The following is a 20103-nucleotide window of genomic DNA, read 5'->3' as shown; positions in this document are numbered from 1 at the left end:
AACTACAGCAGAACTGTATACAGACGAGAACGCCATCTTTCTGGACGCACTTCGCGCTGACACGTTCAACGCATAAGGGCGTTCATTTTAAAATCATCCCGAAGCTCGCCGCCAGCACTTACGTGTGCAGCGAGCGTTCTCTCCTTCCTGGTGTGTATGATAGCAAGACATTTGCTTTACACGTTTGCTTGCCATAGCGCTGCTGCAATGAAATTCATTACGTGCGTTCTAACCGAATTGGCGCAAGGACATTGTTGGTGTATTTGAAAGGACACCCAAACGCTTTTTGCAGCATGTGCTTAAACATTTGAAAAATGAGTGGTAGTAAGCCAAAGTCCGCTTTAAGGGGTACCGTTATGAGCCGGCTCGGCTGGGTAGTGGTTCCTAAACTAAACAGTTGATATATGAACGGTTCCCCGCAGCTTTGACTTTGAGGAAGATTTGGCAATGCGTCGGTCGTCCCGTACCGGCCATCGCTTTATCGACTGCAATTTCGCTTGCAAACGCATTGGACAAGACACTAGAAACTCTTTGTGACCCGCCTTTATTGTTATTGCGTGGATGATTTCCATGGCACAGCTAAATCACCACGTGTGTATTGCAATATGCATTCCAAACATTGCGGCATCTGTGGCAATTATACATTTCTGCTAATCAAACAATGTGAAGTAGTTGTTCATGTTCTAAACGAGGGAGCTATGAGCCACAGCTGCTCACGCTTTTTTGTTTCGAACGTAAAACAGTTGCGATTCTTGCTTGTGCTTAGCAACGCCACTGTGATGTGTAGCTAGTGTAGTGAGAAGTGCGCAAGCGCAGAGGGACTGCATTTTTGGCGGTGAAGGCGCTGGCACGGCTCGCTTTGGTATTTTCATGAAATGTCAATCGATACGCAGGGGAAAAAGCATGCGTTCTGTTCGCATCACAGTGAATATAATTTCTGAAGTAGTTGTGCTTGACAAAGTGACTAGGTTGCCACGATCCTCCTGACTGCGACTGCGGACGTCCACCTTCAGGCCGACACAGGGATCTCGTTCTTTTCGCTCAAACCGTTCTTGATGGTCTTGAGGAGGATGTTGGGTTCGCCGCAGAAGCCCCGGAAGTCGTCCAGATCGTTGTTGAACACGTAGACACCGCGGTAGCCCTCTTGTTGAAGGAAGTCAATCTGGAAGAATAAGCAAGCGCAAATTTGAGCACCTCTTCCACCTATTAATTTTTTTTTGCGCGAAGTTCCAAAGCCACTCGTGCAGCTGTAGATGTCACCGGGACGGGACGCTTTACGCAGTTCATATATACAGGTTAATGGTTAACTATCGCTTCAGGAAGGGAGAAGCGACGTTGCTGGAAACGTTGAGTTGACAAGGCCCATACGTCTGATAAAGTACTGGCAGAAATTTTCCATTTTGAGCACTTCCTGTGATTGCAGGAAGTGCTTTCTTGTCATTGCAGCGCTTGTGTTGCTCAGTCTTGTCCGTGTCATATTTTTCGCTCTTCTAATTTTACTATATTCACATAAATAGGGGTCGCCACAACACCTCACGGATATTATGGACATATTTCCGTTTTCCAGTACATGCCATCACTGCGCAGCAAGAGCAGGACCACAATGAAACTTTTTCGGTAGCCAGAGACCTAGACGCCAGTTTTTTAGAGGTTGGCACGGATGCTAATTATTCGATTTAAAGCACGAGATGGGCAGAACGGCACCCAATGCCATTTGTATCCTTGAAGCGGGATTGTCGCAGCCCTAAGGAGATGCATAGAACATCACGGCGATTTCGTATCTGCTGTGGTACACGAACGCGAACGTCAGCAGTGAGCGAAAGAGCATTAAATCGGGCCGTGAATCAATTGATAAAAACATTATGCGACATAAACCCCACGACACTAAAGCAGTACGCTGGTTATTTTATGACGTCTCAACGGGGAAATAAGTTTTTTTAGCAAAGGAATATTTGATCAATGGTAAAAAATGTTTTACTTTACGTTTCCTACAAGGTGAAAATTACTACTACTACTACTGATAATAACGGGAATAAGAACAACACCAACACAGAATGACACGGGAGAGCCCCAACAAGGAAGCAGACTGAAATTTTTGGCAAGAGCTGCATGTGGAATAGTCAAAAAGTATTTGAGGTAAACTAACCAACTAGCTGCATCCTAACAAAATACGACCTACTTGTAGTCGGAGGCAAGAAAGAACGATTATTAAGCATCTAACTTGCGACCGATAGCTCAACTTCTGCTTGATTACTATAGACCAGCAATTGGTTTTTCACAGCGTCGCTGCACGTATAGCAGCTGTCCGTTAGGGCAGCATGGACATCAATAAAGCAAAGTATGAATTTTCAAAATTGTCATGTCGATGCATAGTCCAGCTTGCGTTAGGCGTACGACAGGGGTTATGCGTACCTTGTGCTGAATGCTGACAGCATCCTCGTAGCCGATCCACTGGTCCCTGTAGTAGACGTACGGGCACTTGCCTTCGTCGTCCAACTCTTGTTTCCAGTTTCCTTTCAAGTTAAGGCAGATCTGAAATGTCGAACGACAGAACGAGATTAATTTATTAATATATGGCGTGCTGAGGGGGTCTACGCGTTCCATTGTGCGCCCTATTCTTGTCAAAATGACAAGAAAGTACGGAGGAGGCTATAGACTACGTCAACAAGTACATGAGTTGAATGGAGTGAAATATTCTGGCACATGTTTCGACGCCCTTGTGATTCAAGATTGCGGCTCTTTCTTGAGGCCCACATCAAAGAAAACAGAAATGCGACTCGCTTTCATATGGGGGTCTGAAATAATGCATGGCTATGCATCACGGTGCGGGCATGGTGTGTCATATCTACAAAGACCGCATGCAAGCATGTGCGAGCACCAAGTTCGCGTCCCGGCAATTTTAACACTGCCACACGCGGTAGAATCGACCATTAGTGGCATATATAGGAAAGTTGTGCCTTTTCGCCGGGGGTGTGCTTTGGACGCGCATGACGGATTTGACGAATTAAGATTTTTACCGCTTACATGGCAGAGTTCCCCGGTGATAGCATAGACATGTTTGTGCAGACTTCAGAGTAATGCAGTCTGTTGACCTCACAGTATGAATTACGAGATGTGGCCCCTAAAGAATGATTTCTGAGGATTTACGTTCGAACAACGCGATATGATTACGAAGTACTCCGTATAGTGGGGCGCTCTGGACTAATTTTAATCACCTGGTATTCCTTGATGTGCACCTAAATCCAAGTACTCGAGCGTTCTACGAAATTTGTCGCAGCGTTACCTTATTCATTCGTTCATTTCAACATCAGGCTTTAAGAAGCAATGTGGCACTTCGACTGCCATTGTCAGTGTGCTTCCTGAATATACATGACCGACAACGTAGCGCGCGGTTTTCGCAGCGTCATTATTTGCCCTCTGACGCATCTTCGCTGAATGGTCTTGGTGCAGGTGCCGGCAAGCGAGCAGCTGTACAGATTAAATAGAACGAGAGACAGAAGACCTGAGGGTGCGTACGTGCTTTACGTTGCTTTTGATCATTGCCGCTCGCACGCGAAATCACGTGCGAACCGCAATGCGAACCAACTGCGTTCACTGAATTTAAATAAAACAGCACCGCAACCATGACAACCTGTAGCGACAGAACGAAATGAACAGCTAATACACATGGGATAACAATGGTGGCCCTCTTAAAACCCTGCAAAGATCGAAGTTCAACAATGATGAAACCTTTGCAGACGAGTACGAGCGCTATTGCGAGGGTGGGTGTATTTATAATGCTGAGGGAAACGATACCGTCTCCCAGGTAAAGCTGAGTGGACGTTTTTCTAGCGTCACTTGTTTTCTATCACGAAGATTTTCTATCATAATTTCTAACCTTATCAGTAAAAGCGAGGGCAGACGAATTTACTCAGTGCTGACTGCGTAACCATCTTCAACGCCAGCTAGAGAGATTCACGAGACAAAATTAAGTTTAGCATCCAACAACTGATGTTGAACAGCTAATATACGGTCTTGGATGCCGAGTTTTAAGACTGGAGAACGTTACCGACGGGCTCTTACGCAGCGACTTCTTGCCGTGCACGCTCACACGATCACGCGAAAGACTTCCTCGCATTCGCTTCTGTCGATTCGCAACTTGTGCTGCAACAGTTCGAACGTTCCGTTCTCGTGGAACGTGTACGCGTCTCTTGCGACCTCCGAGACGGAGATCGAAGGAGAGCCGCTCGGTTGCACTGACCTCGTAGTAGGCGAAGATCTCGTTGCTCCTAACAAAGGGCCCGGCGTGCGGCGGCACGTCGCGGTTGATGAGGGCGTGGAGGCCGTGCTGCTGCGGATCGAGCAGCGTGAATCCCCGGCCGAAGAAGGCGATGCCCATCACCACCTTGGACTTTGGCGCTCCGCCGCTCACGATGCGGGCAAGGCCGTCTTTCTGCGGGAAAAAACAAGCAAACGGGCGCGCGTGATCGGAAGGTGTGCCTGAGAAACAGATTGCTCTGCACTTGTAAAGGTATGCTGAAGGCTACACCCACAAGGACAAACAACAGCAGGAAGAACAACGCTCAAAGTATAGGGCGGTATAAACTTGTGGAAACGCCGACAGGCAAAGGAAAGTGAACTCAACGCGACCAAGAGCGGTGTGGCCCTCTGCGCAAGGGTGAACAATTAAGGCACTGAAATCGACAGTTCTATCAAGTGGTTTGATGTCCGAGACGCAGTTTCAGAGAGATATCATTCGGAAGAAAGCGTAGAAGTCGGCATGATGAGTGCATGGTTCTGGCCCGCTACTCAGCATGGAAGAGAAAAAAAAAGAAACAAAGGAAAGGTGGTGACGGTAGAGACAACAAATAATTTTAACAAATTAAGGAGGTGTTAATGCCGAGCATGCAAATGCGTACTCAATTGAACGATCAATGTGCAATAGCAGTGAAGCCAGGTGAGCGCGTTGCGCATCCGGTTATTGTCCGAGATGAAGGGTTCTGGTAATGACTGATGGGACCGACATTAGTGGCTATATCGGTCATTGACACGTATGACGTGCTCTTTCGTTTTCTGGTATGACACGATCATGACAATTTGGAATGTGCGCATAGACAGCCCAGGCATCGCGTTATATCCGCAATTATTACAACGAAGCACAACTGGCCACATGTAATACAACACGTACAAGCCACAACTACCATGAACGTTCTATCGTGTGAAGGCCACAACGAGTAAGCAGTGACGCATGGTTTTGCGAATGATTTACGGCAGCCTCAAGTACGAATACAGATAGGAGAACATGAGTGTTCACTGAACCAGGGCACGAAACCAGGCTCATTCACGTTCAATGACACCACAAATCACAGCGCGCTTCCAAACTGGGGCCATGTATATATATCTGCCCTTTTAACTGTTCCTTGCGAATTTGAAGTTACGAGTCTGCACATGGTAAATGTTGCATTCAGAGCAAAATGCTTGTTGGATATCGGCGCTCGTTGCCATCTCTCCTTCTCGTCGCTGTCAATAAGGTGTGTATTTTATAAATAAGCTAATCTTGGTCAGGCTGGTCTAGAGGCCTAACTCTAAACTCGCATGTGCACTTACCACATTCAACGTTACTTGCGGGCCGACGTCAATAGACCTGGAGTAGAGTGGAGTGTGGACGTCTGTGACGCCGTTCCAAGGTCCCCTGAGATCGTAGGCCTGTGCATTGATCCAGTCGACGTACCTGAGGGCAGATGATGAGCAACAAACCGTTGTACCTTCTATTTAAGGCGTGGAGACAGCGTTGTTGATCATCAGAATTAATGTGAACTCGTTTGCAGTATGAAATATTTTTCATCAAGTGCGGTTTCTGGTGTCAGCTGGCTGTGTGTAATCTCACTGCGCCATGTGATCCCCAAGACTGCATTTTATTTCTTTTGACACCCGCATACAGAAAGCTGTTTGAGCAGCCGTGTACGTCGAGTGGAAATATTCTTGTCCATAAATGCTGGCAGTATGAAGTCTAGCATTGATGTTGTGGGTGCTTTCTGCTGTCATTAGATTTGTCTTTCAAGTGCTTTTTCTTGCCGTTAATTAAAAGAGTTCAAGCTTTCAGCCCAACAGTCGTGCTGCATTTAGGCACTGGCATATTTAGCTCTGACTGAGCAAGCTGCCCCATTTCAACGACGTTTCTTTTTCAACGTTTTCTTCGTTATAAATACGTAAATTAGCGAACAGTAAACATAAAAAGAAATGAGCTGTTTTTTAGGGTGTGAGAAATAAATATGGTATTCTAAAATGTGCTTTACAAGGCTTATCAATGGCTGCCGTTAGCACTAGTGCAAGGATTTATAGCACGCCACTCACTTGGAAATTTCTGGAATGTCGTATCCGGGATTAAGGAACTCATCGGTAACTGGCATGACGACCGTGAGCAACAGGCCTTTCCCTTCAAAAGCGCCAGCCAGCTCCTGTTGGTGAAAGAGAAAAGAAAGCAGACCGCAATTAACACACACACCTTTGTTACTTCTCACAGGAAGAGGGCTCAAGCTCACGATTTCCGCACTAATACATACTGCGTGGTTACAGCGGCATGGCGTTAACACGCACGTTGTTTTGAGAGCACCAGGAGTCTGGTGCAGTGAACGGGCAGAGTGATGTGAAAATAAATGTGCTGCTAGCAGATTGAAGAGCCGCCTGTATGAACATGGAAGATACGCAGAGCACCGCTTGAAGATTGACCATTTATAGCGGCCTCACTTTAGTGAATGCACGTACGTATGCAGTCTTCGATTACTACGTGACGCATTTTATGCTGGTTTATACGTAGACACATCCAGAGTAGTGAAAACAGTGAACCAAAATATGAACCACGATTATCCCTATCCTCCTCCTTTATTGAGTGAGATACGCGCATACATAAACACTTCTAAGGAAAGCATTTGCTGCCCTGACGAAGACAAGTACCCATTCCTTGTTCGATATTTCTTGCTCGTGTGGCCATTCTCGGTAATGACATATCACGACATATCTGGCCTAATTTGCCAATAAGGTGAATTTACTGGCAGTGACATGGACGAATAAAAGGCGCCCGACCAAATAAAGTGCGAAGAGCAAGAAGAAAAAAATAATGAGAAAGGGTGCTTATATGACGAACAGCAAGATTTCGTTGACCTTTATCGCTCAAGAACGAATGTGACCGCATAACGCTATTCAACAAATTATGTTTTTTTCCTTCGTTGCAATTGCGCATTCCCTTGTGCTTTGCACTCATACCTCGTCGGTGTACATTTTACCATCGTATCGAATACAATGCCACCCGACTGATGCTCACCAATGTAGTTTCTTCCTCCACTATACTTGCGACCAAACATAATTATGTTACTCAAGCTGTGGCACGCCTGTATCGTGCACTGAGGACGTTGCCGGCGATATGATCAGGCTGGGAATTCCCCCTACTCAATATTTTGGTGAAGATACGAACTTTAGTTCCGCAACGTAATCGCGTAACTTGTTTTTAGACTAGTTCGCGACGGTCATCGTGTTTTCTGCAAGCTTAGTTGCAGCTATGTACTCGAGAAGGGGAAAAAAAATGGCTGTGGCTTAGCTAAGGTTAAGCCCAGGATGCGAAGCATACTAGCCTTTATTTTAGTTGAACCACTGTTTAGCCTGGTGAACTGCTGTTGCTTGGCTATATTTGGTACGGCTAGACGAAAAACCAACTCATGCAGGCGAGCGCACGAGCTGAGACCCGGCTATGTAGCTACGCGGCCGCAAGCGAGCGCACGAGTTGAGCCTCCGCTTTTGCAGCTGTTATGACGTCATATGGTAGCTACGCGGCCGCGCGCGGCGCATCAAGGAAGAGCGGGGTTCTGCGGCTAGTATGCTTCGCATAAAAAAGAAAAAGTGCTACGCCACTTTATTGCAGCCGCCGCCTCGACACGACACAAGAGAGTGCGTGACGACCCATTAGTCACTTTGGCTGGTGGCAACATACAGCGTAGCCTTGATAGTTTTGGCTGCGTGCTTCGCTTTGCGCAGTGACGAAGTTTTCTAGATTTTGTCCGACCAATTTTGTGCAGCATTACGGAAGCTGAAGGCGCGAGAAGGCTCAACCGCTCCTGAACAAGACAAAGCGGGCCTCCCACTCCGAGGGCTTCGAGATAGTGAGTGCGCTACGCGCTGGATCAAGCTAATTTAGTGGGCCTAACTTGAAATGTCGTACAGACCTAGCTCTACTTCGCCGCCAGCGAGGCAAATGGAATATAGACAGATTAGAAAAGCGCCAGCGGTCGTTGCAATAATGTGGTAATGCAATAATAGTACCACCAGCTCTAGCTATCCGCATACTATATAACGTCCACATTGTCCTGAGAAATGGGAATAGAAGAAATACGAAGGATAGTGTAAGACAAGGCCGTTTTATAGTTACTGAGTATTTTCTCTGTCTCTTCGCTGAACGGGCAGTGGCCGATTGTTGCTTTTATCCTGCTGCACAGAACTGGTGGAACTACATGCGTTGTGCGTTCGTTTTCCCACCTCCTACTGCCGCCCACTCCTCCTCACCCTGATGAGGCTGGCGTAGTTTTCCTTGTCGCGTGGCGATCCTCCGCGGTAGGAGACGCCAGGGAAGCGCCAGGCCATGTCCACGCCGTCCAGGTTGTACTCCTTCATCCAGAGCAGGACGCTCTCGATGAAGAGCGCCCTCCTGTCAGCGTTTCTGACGAGCGCGGAGAAGACGCCGTTCTCTTGCTGCCAGCCTCCAACCGACAGGAGCGTCTTCAGCTGCGGGTACTTGGTCTTTATGGCCGTGAAGTTGTTGAAGAGTTCTGCGAAGAAGGCATCAGGTATCGGTTGAGCGCTGAATATTCGCAACAGACTGCTCACAAAAGGCACCGACTCGTGCAGGTTGCACAACATGGTGCCGGTTTCAGGAAAGGTGCTTGTATATTTGAGATTTGTAGCTGGTGGGTAGAGTACGTAGATGAGTACGTACGATGAGAGCTTGTGCTATACAGGACGCACGGACACAGAAAACTTAGTTTCGAGCTTGGAACTGCTAAAGTAGTAAAACGGCTCAAAGGAGTATGCGCCTTGCACTCGCATTTCTACGTGACACCGGCTCGCGCTGACGATTTGGTTGATCGCTTCTATTTTGACTTCAAGCGCATGAATTGGCTAGCTTGCAGGCCTTAAACACAAGGGAAATATACCATCACCACTATACGGCCGACATGGATGAAGGCCATCAAAATATTTATATTATAGGACGGCTAGAGGTGCCAACATTCGACCTAAATGCTGGTACGTATACAGGGTGTTTCACGTAACTTGAACCAAAAATAAAAAAAAAGTGGTTAACCGCAACAGAACAAAACCAACGACGTACAGCTTGCCGTCATGGGGCGCTCCTTAGTATATGTTTTATATTGCGCCTACTTAGTTAACTAAGATCAATCGTGAAAATTTTTTAATATTCCCTTTAGGGCCAAGTGCGTTTCGTTGCAGAGGGGATTCAGAAATGGCCGATTCAATTTTTTTTTGTGACACCGTGCATGCCGATTTTTTCCGGTGTTTAAAAAAAGCGCACGAAAAATTAAATGAAACCACGTGACTGCACTCGTGCCCAATGCTATTGCACCGCGCTCAACCGCACGACGGTGCTTCCCGTCCGTGTAACTGCGCCAAAGAAGCTGACGCACTGTGAAGCCGATACGAGCCGCAGCCTCGCACTGCTCCACGGTCTGCGCGCACGGTTATTTCGCACGAAGCCCGGATGAGAGCGCTGCAATACAGTAGCGCATGAGCGCCGTCACGTGGTTTTATTTCATATTTCGTGGGCTTTCTTTAAACGCCGGGAGAAATAGCCGCGCAGTGTGTACGTTACCGAAAAAAAAAAGAAAATGGATCGGTGGTTTTCGAGTGCCCTCTACAAGTTAACGAAACGCACTTGGCCCTAAAGAAAATGTAAGAAAAATTAATTGATCTTCGTTAATTAACTAATTAAGCCCAACATACAAGATACGCTAAGGAGCGCCGCATGACGGCAAACCATATGCCGTTGGTTTCAGTCAGTTGCGGTTAACTACTTCTTTTTTAAAGTCCTTGGTTCAAATTACGCGAAAAACCCTGTATAATGTGGGACCACGGCTTCTGAAATTGGGGAGCACACAGTCACGATATTTGCCGTAGAGTCGCAGATCCCGATTGCATTTAGGCCAAGTGCTGGCGCAACCTACGTCTCGTGGCGCACACTCATTGCGAGCATGCGCAGGCGTTGCCGGCGAACTGCAGTGGTCCGAGTGAGGTGACAAGGTTTAGCACCTTGCAATGCTCTCTTCACAAGGAAACCAATGGATGCGCATCTCTGTTGCTGTGCTTATGAGGGAAGACCAAAGAATCTCGGGGATCGGCTACTACAAGAACAGCCCTGGTATCACAAGGAATGTATCACTGCATGGCACCAGGTAATCACCGCCCATATTACAACGCTGACTTGAACGCGTGGTTGCTTTTAAAATCGGAACGTGGTTACAACCCACTTCTGTATCGGTTTGAATTTGGCGTATACCGTTATGATAAATATCTTGTGTAAACAAAAATATCTTTCTATATTACTACTGCGTGTCGTATCACTTTTTGGCGGGCTTCGTTTTTTTTCTTCAATTCGAAAGTTTGCCCTGCGGAATAAAACGTGTGATTAATGTAAGTTTATGTACACGTATAATTGGTTGTGTTCGATGTAATCCAACAGGGTTCTATGGCGCGTACCATACATCCAAAGATGGTAGCAAGGCAGGTGGCTTCGGTGTATTCTCTCGATTGTTGCTGCCACTTCTATAGTGAGGCAGGCCTATATGATTAGATTGCGCGCCCGTCGCAAATAGTGTTGCACACGTGCGCCAGCGATTATTCTGGAAAGTACCGCAATACACGTCGAAATAGCGGACGCATTCTTTTGCCCGCGTGATTAGATTAGGCGACCGACGATAGCGCTGGCCGCTATCAATGTGATTGTAGTGTTACTTGCGTTTTCTGGGCAGCAGTTCGTCCAGTAAAGAATTCGAGTATCATCTGGCATTTTTTAAATGTTTTGTTCTTTAGATTCAATGCATGGTTGTATATTCACGCTTTACACAGACCGAACGTTTTCTTGATTTGAAAGCTTCGTTATGGCGAGCATATAGAACTCACAAGAAATAGCGTTTCGGTGCTTGATTACTCATTTTATAGTCATGCTTCGTCTGCACCATGTAGGACATGAGGGCGTACGGTGCGAAGTAAAAGTGATAACACCTGCATGTGATAGGCATACACTGTACCCGTGGCATTCCATGCGAGACATGATGCTCAAAACGTGCCGCGAACACTGCACACACAATACTGAGACAATTGGCTGCCTTCGCGAGAAGATCAAATGGCGGCAGGATTTTCTGCGTCGTAAGAAACGGCCAAGGCTTCTCACCCCTGTTGCTCTCGTATTCAGGCACCTCGCTCCTGAGCTCCCAGGTCTCCGGATTGACGCCCGCGTAGGCAAAGTTGACGTGCGTGCACAGGTCACCCGGGATGTTGTTGACGCCGTAGTTGGCAGGGTGGGGCCGCGTGTTGGCCCAGCCGTAGTAGTAGCACACTATCGGCGCCGGACCTCCCGACCGCGCGCCCGAGCGAGTCGTCGTCGATGTGGTGGCGTTGGCTGACGCTGGGGTGGACGACGAGACCACCGCCGTGCTTGCTGTTGACATGCCTGTGCCACTACCTAAACAAAATAAACACAAATCATAGTTACACACGTGCTGTGTTGAGTTGGATTATGGACGCCACGATAGCGTACGCCGCAAATCATAAATGATTACGCGCTATTTTTTTCGGGGGTTCCGATAGAAGCTCTATCTGGCACCATGAGCTACATATTGTAGCAAGGTTGCCATCCGGGCCAGTTGGTACATAGTTGAAGGAAAAAAAAAAAACTAGTCACAAAAGAAAAGAAGAAATGGTCACACCACGACTGGTGGTGTGAACATCTCTTGTCCCGTGCTATTGGTTTCTTTTCCTTCAACTAGATATTGTAAGTGAAAGAAATGCACATTACGTCTGCGGCTTTTCTGAGAGAGAGAGAGAGAAACTTTATTGTAATTGTAAAGATTTGAAGGAGTGGTGGTCGGAGCCTCTCAGTCCAGGGCCCCACTGGCCTCTGCTGCATGCCTGACTTGGCTAATTAAGGACTTTTGTCCTACCAGGTCGGAGCGGGCGAGCTGTGCCTCCCACTGCTACATTGTCGTACTGGTATTTGGCCTATGAGGGTGCTTAGTGCACTCCCAGGTTATGTGCATTAGGGTAGGTATGCCACCACACCAAGGACAGTTGGCCCTATAACGAGTGGGATTTAGTAGCAATTTGCAGTGGGAGTGGGAGTAGCAATTTTAAATGGGGGAACACCCCGGTCTGTATTTTACGCCAATCGGAGGCCTCTTCCCCGTTAAGTTGTGGGTGAGGCGGCGGGCATTTTCTTAGGACTCCACGCTGATGAGCAAGGATGTCTTTGGCATTTAAATTGGTGGAATTTTGTGAGGGGTAGTGTGGGTGGTTGGGGTTAGAAGAAGACGCCGTCGCTCGGTTAGTGAACCCTCGAGCTAACGCGTTAGCCTTTTCGTTCCCCTGTACCCCCGCGTGGCCCGGGCACCAGAGTAGGCGATGATGGTGGTTGAAGGATTTGGGGATTATCGCGAGGCTAGCCGCAGTCACGCGCCCCTTGAGAAACATGCGACATGTCTCCTGGGAGTCCGTGACCACGACCGAGTCCCTTTGCGAACGCTCCGCGTGAGCGAGTGCGATCGCCACTGCTAATATTTCAGCCGAGGTTGGGGATCCCGCCGTGGCCGACGCGGTAATATGCTGGTGGCTGATAGCGTTTACGACTGCCAGGGCGTACCTCCTTTGGTAGCGCTGCCCGGTCGCCTCTGCATACAGAGCTGCGTCCGTGTAGTACGTGTTGTACCTATGGTTATTAGAGAAGGCTGATTGAATGTGTTGTGCGCGTGCTTTGCGCCTTTCTTTGTTGTACTCGAGATGCATATTCTTTGGAATTGGGGCTACTGTAATTTTGGATCTCATCGAAGGAGGTAGAGGTACGGCCTACTCTGTGAGATAAATGGGGTATGCTGGGATATTGAGTCTAGCCAATATTGCCCTGCCAGTTTTTGTGAAGCTGAGGCACTCCCTCTGTCGCATCAGGGTGGCTTGCCTCAGTTCGTCGAAAGTATTGTGCACTCCCAATGACGGAAGAAGTTTCTCTGACGGGCTATCGAACCGTCTTCGGCGAATCCAAAGCTCGGGGGACCTGCATTCTGTTGGATAGCAAACGGACGCATGTGATCCATGACCTTAAGATACCTTTAAGTTCCCTGGAATATGTCATGATTGAGGTGATTCCTAACCGGGTGAACAAGAAAAGCGTGTTTATTCTGAACGTGTATAGTGCCCCGAGGGACAGGGTGCAGAGATTCAAGCTGCTTCTGCAGAAGGCTTCTAAGCTTGCCAGGGACCATCCGCTGATCGTGGCTGGGGATTTTAATGCTCCGTATCACGTGTGGGGTTACAAGCATGACACAGTAAAAGGGAGAGACCTTTGGCAGAACGCTGCGGAGTTTGACCTTACGCTGGTCACTGACCCTGCCTTTCCGACACGTATAGGGACGTCGACGTGTAGGGATACTACCCCAGACCTCTGCTTTGTAAAAAACGCAGCCAAGCCTAGTTGGTGCAATCTTGCCGAAGACCTAGGTAGTGATCATTATATTAACCAAGTCGTTTTTGAGGTTGAGGGTAGGCGCCCTAGGGCGTTAACGTTTATAGACTGGGATAAGTTTCGGATGATCCGGGAGGAGAGAGGAGAAAGGGGGAAGGTATTCGAAGGCCTGTACCGGCCGTCCCTGGAGGATTGGGTCACCCAGGTGAGGGAGGATGTAAAGGAGGCTACGAAGGAGATCACTACGGATTTGGAGGTGGATAGTATTGATAGCAGGCTGGCCCATCTGATTGAAGCCAAGCAGTCTATGCTGGCTAGGTGGAAGAAGCAGAGGCTTAATCGAAGGCTGCGCAAAAAGATTTCTGAGCTGAATAAGCTGATTGAGGAGCACTGTAAGCTTTTGTCTAGGCAACAGTGGGATGAGGTATGCAACTCGGTGGACGAGCAGGTGCGCAACGGGAGGTCGTGGGGCTTGCTTAAGCATTTGCTGAACGACTCCAATACGAGGGTTAGTCAGGGGCACGTCCTTGCTAGAGCTGTACACGAAGCAGTGGGGTCTGCCTCAGAGGAAGAGCTGGTTGAAAAGCTGGCCAACAAATACCTTCCTGTTGCGGACCCGGATGCTTTTCTAACGGAGCAGGCCTACACGGGAGAGGACAACTTTTCCCTAGATGAGGACTTTTCTGTGGAAGAGGTACGCACGGTTTTGCATAACCTTAAGAGCAAGTCGGCTGCCGGAGCGGACGGGATATCGAACAAGCTTTTGAAAAATCTGGACGATAGGTCAATCAAGTACCTTACCGGGGAGGTTAACGCTATGTGGAGAGACGGGGTGGTTCCGGAGCAGTGGAAGACAGCTCTCACGGTGCTGATTCCCAAGGCTGGCAAAGTCCCGAGCATCGATAACTTAAGGCCTATTTCGCTCACTTCGTGTGTGGGCAAGGTAGCCGAGCATGCGGTGCTTAATCGGCTTACAAGGTACCTTGAGGAGAACCAGGTCTACCCCCACACTATGATTGGTTTTAGGGCTGGGTTGTCGACTCAAGACGCAATGAAGCTCATCAAGCATCAGGTCATTGATGGAGATGGAAGCGGCGTTAAGGCCATCCTAGGGCTGGACCTGGAGAGGGCTTTTGACAACGTTCGCCACTCTTATATCCTTAAGTCCATTTCGGATCTTGGCCTCGGCGCGCGCTTTCATGACTATGTCAGGTCCTTCCTGTCAGGCAGGAAGGCTACCTTGAAGGTTGCGGAGCTGGAGTCAAAGATGTTCAATCTTGGAGACAGGGGCACTCCTCAAGGGGCCGTCATCTCGCCCACATTGTTCAATCTGGCCATGGTCGGATTGACCAAGAAGCTCTTGGAGATTGAGGGGATTAGGCACACCATGTATGCAGATGACGTGACCATATGGTGTCCCGGTGGTAGTGAGGGCTATGTCGAAAGTGTTCTGCAGGAGGCAGTAGATGTAATTGAGAATTATTTGGACCCGACGGGGTTAAGGTGCTCCCCCTCTAAGTCGGAGCTGTTGCTGTACAGTCCCACTAGAAGGGGACGCAAGCCAAGGGGATGGATCCCCGTGGACCAGCTGAGCATTCAGCTTCGTACAAGAAATGGCAATCTCATACCTAGGGTAGATAAGATTAGGGTTCTGGGGATGATTATTGAGTCAAACGGCGCCAACACGCTGACGATCCAGAAGATCATTGCCAAGACAGAAAATGCGGTACGCCTAGTGAAGAGGGTGGCCAACAGGCAGACGGGGCTCAAGGAGGACAGTCTCATTAGACTTATGCACGCATTTGTATTGTGTCACTTTACTTATGTGGCGGCCATGCACAAGTGGAAACCATCGGAGAAGGAAAAGCTTGACACGCAGATTAGGAAGATCACGAAGAAAGTGTTGGGAGTGCCAATGTGCACTAGCACCGACCGACTTCTCCAGCTGGGAATTCATAATACCTTGGATGAGATAGCTGAGGCTCAGGAGAGGACGCAGATGGTGCGTCTCTCTACGACTAGCACGGGTCGGCAGATTCTGAGAGAGTTAGGGGTTCCTCAGGAGAAGGTTTCGCAGCTTCATGTCGGTATTCCCGTGAAGGTCCGTAATCGGTATCACGTCAAGCCTGTTCCCAGGAACATGCATCCGGAGCGAAATGTTGGTAGAAGAAAGGCAAGGGGAGCTTGCCTACTGAGACTCATTCGTGATGAGAATCAGAAGGTTGGCTTCGTCGATGCTTCTTTCAACGAGGAGAGAAAGGTGTTTACCATAGTTGTCGTGGACAATGAGGGCAGTCTCGTTAACGCTGCTACCGTTCGGACTGATAGGCCAGAGGTCGCGGAGCAAGCGGCTATTGCGCTCGCCTTGGTTGACAGGCGCAGGCCTTTTGTATATAGCGATTCAAAGTCGGCCGTTAGGGCCTTTGAGAAGGGCACGGTGGCTAAGGTTGCTTTTAAAATTATGCAGACATGTGAGATCTCTCAACACTACTTATGTTGGTTCCCTGCTCACCTTGGGATGATCGAGGGAGCCCCTCCGAATCTCAATGAGTCCGCTCATGAGGCAGCGCGAGATCTTACCCTCCGCTCTGCCCCGCGCAACGGCGTGGCGGTACTCTCCGAGAATAGAGACTCCCCTTCCACATACAATGAAATCACGAAGTATTACCTTCTTAATCGCAGGGTTTACAGTTTGCCGCATCCTAAACTAAACAGGGCTCAGGCACTCACATTACGCTTACTACAGACTGGTACTTATCCTTGCCCACGGAGACTGAACATGTTTTATCCAGAGACGTATACAGAGCCTTACTGCCAAGATTGTGGTGCTTTAGCCACGCTCGAACACATGCTCTGGTCTTGCGAAATAATTGAAGACTCGGCGATCAAAAATGCGTCCAGGTGGGAGGCTGCACTTCGCAGCCCAGACCTGGATGAACAATTCTGGGCTGTCCAGCAGGCTCACGATGTGGCCGTGAGGCTTGGCCTTCCGGTCCCGACGTGGGAGCGGCCCGCTTTTGCAGGACCAAATAAAGTTTTCCTTCCTTTCTTCCTTCCCAAAGCTTTCATGCACGCTCTCATTGACGCGGTTTGAGCTTTTTCTTTTATTGCTGTGCTGTTGAACTATGGAACTGAACTGCTGTTGAAGCTCAATTGTCATGGTGTCAGTACCACGAATATGGGCGCAATGCTTCGTTACGAAATCGTTTTACTGCACAAGCTGCACGACATCTTAGCAGCGCAGCTCGCGTGCTCAAGCTAAGTGCATAGAACGACTGTGCACGCTGAGTGAGGGTACACCTTGAAATTAAATTGAGGGATTTAGCGCGTCAAAACCACTTTCCGATTATGAGGCACGCCGTAGTGGAGGACTCCGGAAATTTCGACCACCGGGGTTCTTTAACGTGCACCTAAATCTAAGTACATGGGTGTTTTCGCATGTCGAAATGCGGCCGCCGTGGCTGGGATCCAATCCCGTGACCTTGTGCTCATCAGCCCAACACTATAGCCACTGAGCAACCACGGCGGGTGTAGGTACACCTTTCTCTATCTCCTTGTCTTCATTTTAAGTGCTCCGTATCGATATGGGCTTATAGGAATAGGGAGGAACCAATTTCTCGTTGCAGCGCGAAACTAAATGTTTTTTTTTCAACTGATGATTATCTTCTTGGACTGCTGCAGGGAAACTACCAGTTGACAACGTCACGAGTTGGCTTATCAAATCAGTGACATACTATTGTCATTCTTGAGGGCGACTGGATTATGTGAACGCTTTTGACTCGCTCAGGCCCTCCGCGTGCAAGCGCGAGCTCACCGCAGCTTTCCCCCTCCTTCTCTCTATCTTATCTTTCTATTCCCTCTTTCCCATCCCCTCAGGGTAGGGTAGCCAACCAGACGCATCTCTTGTTAACATCCCTGCCTTCTCTCTTTGTTTTCCTCCTCCTTCGCCCTCTGCAGGAGATATCGCAAATAAAATTTTCCGCCCATGGCCGCTCTCGCATGAACAATGAAATAGTCATTTATCGCCGGTATGGTTGCACTGGACTTGGGCTCCACCTCGGTACGCTTCTGTAGTTTTCAGCCTTCTGACTTCCAAGGTCGCCTTATTTCTGCGTCTTGTTCACTCGCGCTTTGCCTGCTACGCTAATGTTATTCGAGGTTTACCTGCAGTTTGCACGGCTCCCATATATCCATCTTCTTTAATCGATTTTATTTATCCACTGCATGCTATGTCCGTTTCATAGGCCAAGCCAGTCAGTTCTTTCTACTGCATATCCATACGATAGCATTGTATGTACTGCATATAAAAAGAACAAAAGTTAAAACTGAACAATTCACTACTCTCTTGCCAAGATGAAAAAAAAAAGTGGGAAGTTAGGTATGGGAATTGAGGAACGGTAGATGGGTATGCGCGCCGGCGAATGGCACCGCGCCCGTAAGAGTCGTTTCTGCCGGCATGGCCAGCGGCGTTCGTGTGGTGACCCTCGCTTTGGACCTTGCAGTAACTATACGCTGTTGATTACCCCGCGATATTTCGTTTATCGGCTGACAATGACCTTCGTGGGCTTGGGCACTCGAGGTCCGATTTTCCTTCCCCTCTCCTTAACGTACACGTGCGGCCACTAGAAAAATCAGTTTCGTCGGCAACGAACGTCTAAACGTTGTTTCGCGGGTGCTTTGCCCACGTTCACTATACAAGTCGAGCACTCACCGTTCTGCTGGGGCATGCCAAAAGCGCAGGTCAGTAGTAAGGCGAGCGGGAGCGCAAGTAGCTTCATGGTGATTCGTTGGCCCGAGTTAGAGCTGCAAAGGAAAATTGGCGAGGAGTTAAGTATGGACAGCTGGGCTAGTTGGTTATGATTAGCATTGTGAAACATAGTTCCAGCGCACATTTGAACAAGGACGAGGCGAGAAAGACAACACAAACGCCGGACTTCAACTGTGTTCAACTGACTGTACTGTGTTCAACTGTGTTCAACTTCAACTGACTTCAAACGAGAAGCACCGGTGAACGGCGAGAAAAAAAAAAAAAGGCGCGACGCTTTTGTTGTTTGTTGCTACCCACGTTGCTAACGTCATTTCAAATCAATAATATCCGACATGTCTTCACGCTACAAGTGTCAAGAAATGCGGCCAAGAAGCAGGCGACTGTCTCTAGGGCGCGCAACATCTTTCGTCCCTCTCAGTGGCCTTCCAAGTTAAGGCTTCTTTGTCTGCAAATTCTTCTAAGTAATCGCAAAAACTGCTCAGCACCTTTGTAAATGTTTAGCCTCTGTAGTATCTTCACGAACTTCGAAATGCGTGGAAAGACGCACCTTTCGCGAAAGAATATCGACCTCGAAATTTCCGCACTTCCATAGACGTTCGCTACAAAACGTTGCTCCCATGGGTTTAGAGTTTATATGCTGGTTGAAGGGTGAGCGGATATAATTAACCACCACTCAAGAGTGACTGAGCCATTTAGCCTTGCGATAGAGTGCACTTGTTGCCAGACTATAGTTCTCAGTTTTGATCGTCACAAATTCTGACAAAACTTACGTTATGGATCTTAAGGTTCCAAAAGAAACGCGCGGGCTATGATAGTTGTCGCAGAGGGGCGGAATTCGGTATTACTTCTTTTTAACACTTGCGATTCTTGAACGCCGGTCTGATTCTAAACACATAAATGTCTTTGCATTCTGCCCCCAACCAGATTGCGGCTGCGCCACGGCCGGAAATCGTACCCGCGACCTCGCACGCTCAGCAGCAGAACGCAGCCGTGTCCACTGAGACATAGCGGAAGGTGTGCGAAGTCGGTCCAATGCTTTGGTTACTAAGCACGTATTTAGGGTAAATCGTGAAAAATGAAATTGCGGTGCTTGCTCCCGGGTCCGCTATGTGTATGAGCGAGGAGTATCAGTCGGAAACGGTGCATCCTCTATCGAAACAACTTATTCTTGTCTCAGCGCGCATACTTCCTGCAGGAGGTGTAAGATCCCGCACGGAAACCGACCCATATACTACATACTATACACCTACATTTTCACCAACGTCGGAGACGCAAATCGGCGAACGTGACAAAAAAAAATTTTCAGACCGAGGCTTTGGCGCGCTCACCTGAAAGCAGTGCGAAGGCAGCAGCGTGAATCGCTGCGGTGGGAGTCGTGCGGACTGTTTATAAGCAAGAAAAGCGCGACCAGTTTTGTAACGCCACGCCGAGATAGGGGAAGACCCGCGACATGCGCGTTCACGTCATTTGCTTTCACTTGCCCTCGCCAACGCTACTCCTTTCTTTTTTTATCTCTCTTCCTCTCCACAACTCTTTCTGAACCTCGACGCAGGCTGGCGAACGCGACGCGTGAGCAGAGCACGCAGTCGATGCGTTTGCGCAACGAAATGTCGAGCGGAGAATG

At 48.5% G+C, this 20103-nt stretch overlaps 2 protein-coding genes across 2 annotated transcripts in view; one reads left to right on the top strand and one right to left on the bottom strand.

Moving 5' to 3' along the window:
* Positions 1-525: 525 nt before the first annotated feature.
* On the bottom strand, positions 526-19961 carry LOC135903575 (endochitinase-like). Its single transcript, XM_070532138.1, has 9 exons — positions 19808-19961; positions 18423-18514; positions 11432-11722; positions 8533-8795; positions 6334-6437; positions 5587-5710; positions 4241-4432; positions 2413-2532; positions 526-1162 (listed from the first exon to the last, which is right to left on the bottom strand). Exons 2-9 carry the CDS (start codon positions 18487-18489, stop codon positions 1010-1012), a joined length of 1314 nt encoding a protein of 437 aa, XP_070388239.1. The 5' UTR covers positions 18490-18514; positions 19808-19961; the 3' UTR covers positions 526-1009.
* Positions 10303-20103, top strand: part of LOC135903541 (uncharacterized) — a 267224-nt gene continuing 257423 nt past the window's right edge. Inside the window, exon 1 of the mRNA XM_070532142.1 lies at positions 10303-10433. The gene's annotated coding sequence lies outside the window, so the exon portion shown is untranslated. The remainder of the gene's footprint in view (positions 10434-20103) is intronic.

Source organism: Dermacentor albipictus, chromosome 1 (genome assembly GCF_038994185.2).
Source record: "Dermacentor albipictus isolate Rhodes 1998 colony chromosome 1, USDA_Dalb.pri_finalv2, whole genome shotgun sequence".
NCBI lineage: Eukaryota > Metazoa > Arthropoda > Arachnida > Ixodida > Ixodidae > Dermacentor > Dermacentor albipictus.
Note: the sequence above shows the minus strand (reverse complement) of the source record. Positions and strands in the feature narration are given on the sequence as shown.

Bases quoted from the DNA above. Each gene is read 5' to 3' on its own strand.
- LOC135903575 (XM_070532138.1), bottom strand. From the start codon at position 18,489: ATGAAGCTACTTGCGCTCCCGCTCGCCTTACTACTGACCTGCGCTTTT. The intron at 4,433-5,586 runs GTAAGTGCACAT...TTTTTCCCGCAG, and splicing joins CGCAAGTAACGTTGAATGTG to AAAGACGGCCTTGCCCGCAT. The intron at 1,163-2,412 runs GTACGCATAACC...TTATTCTTCCAG, and splicing joins CTGTCAGCATTCAGCACAAG to ATTGACTTCCTTCAACAAGA.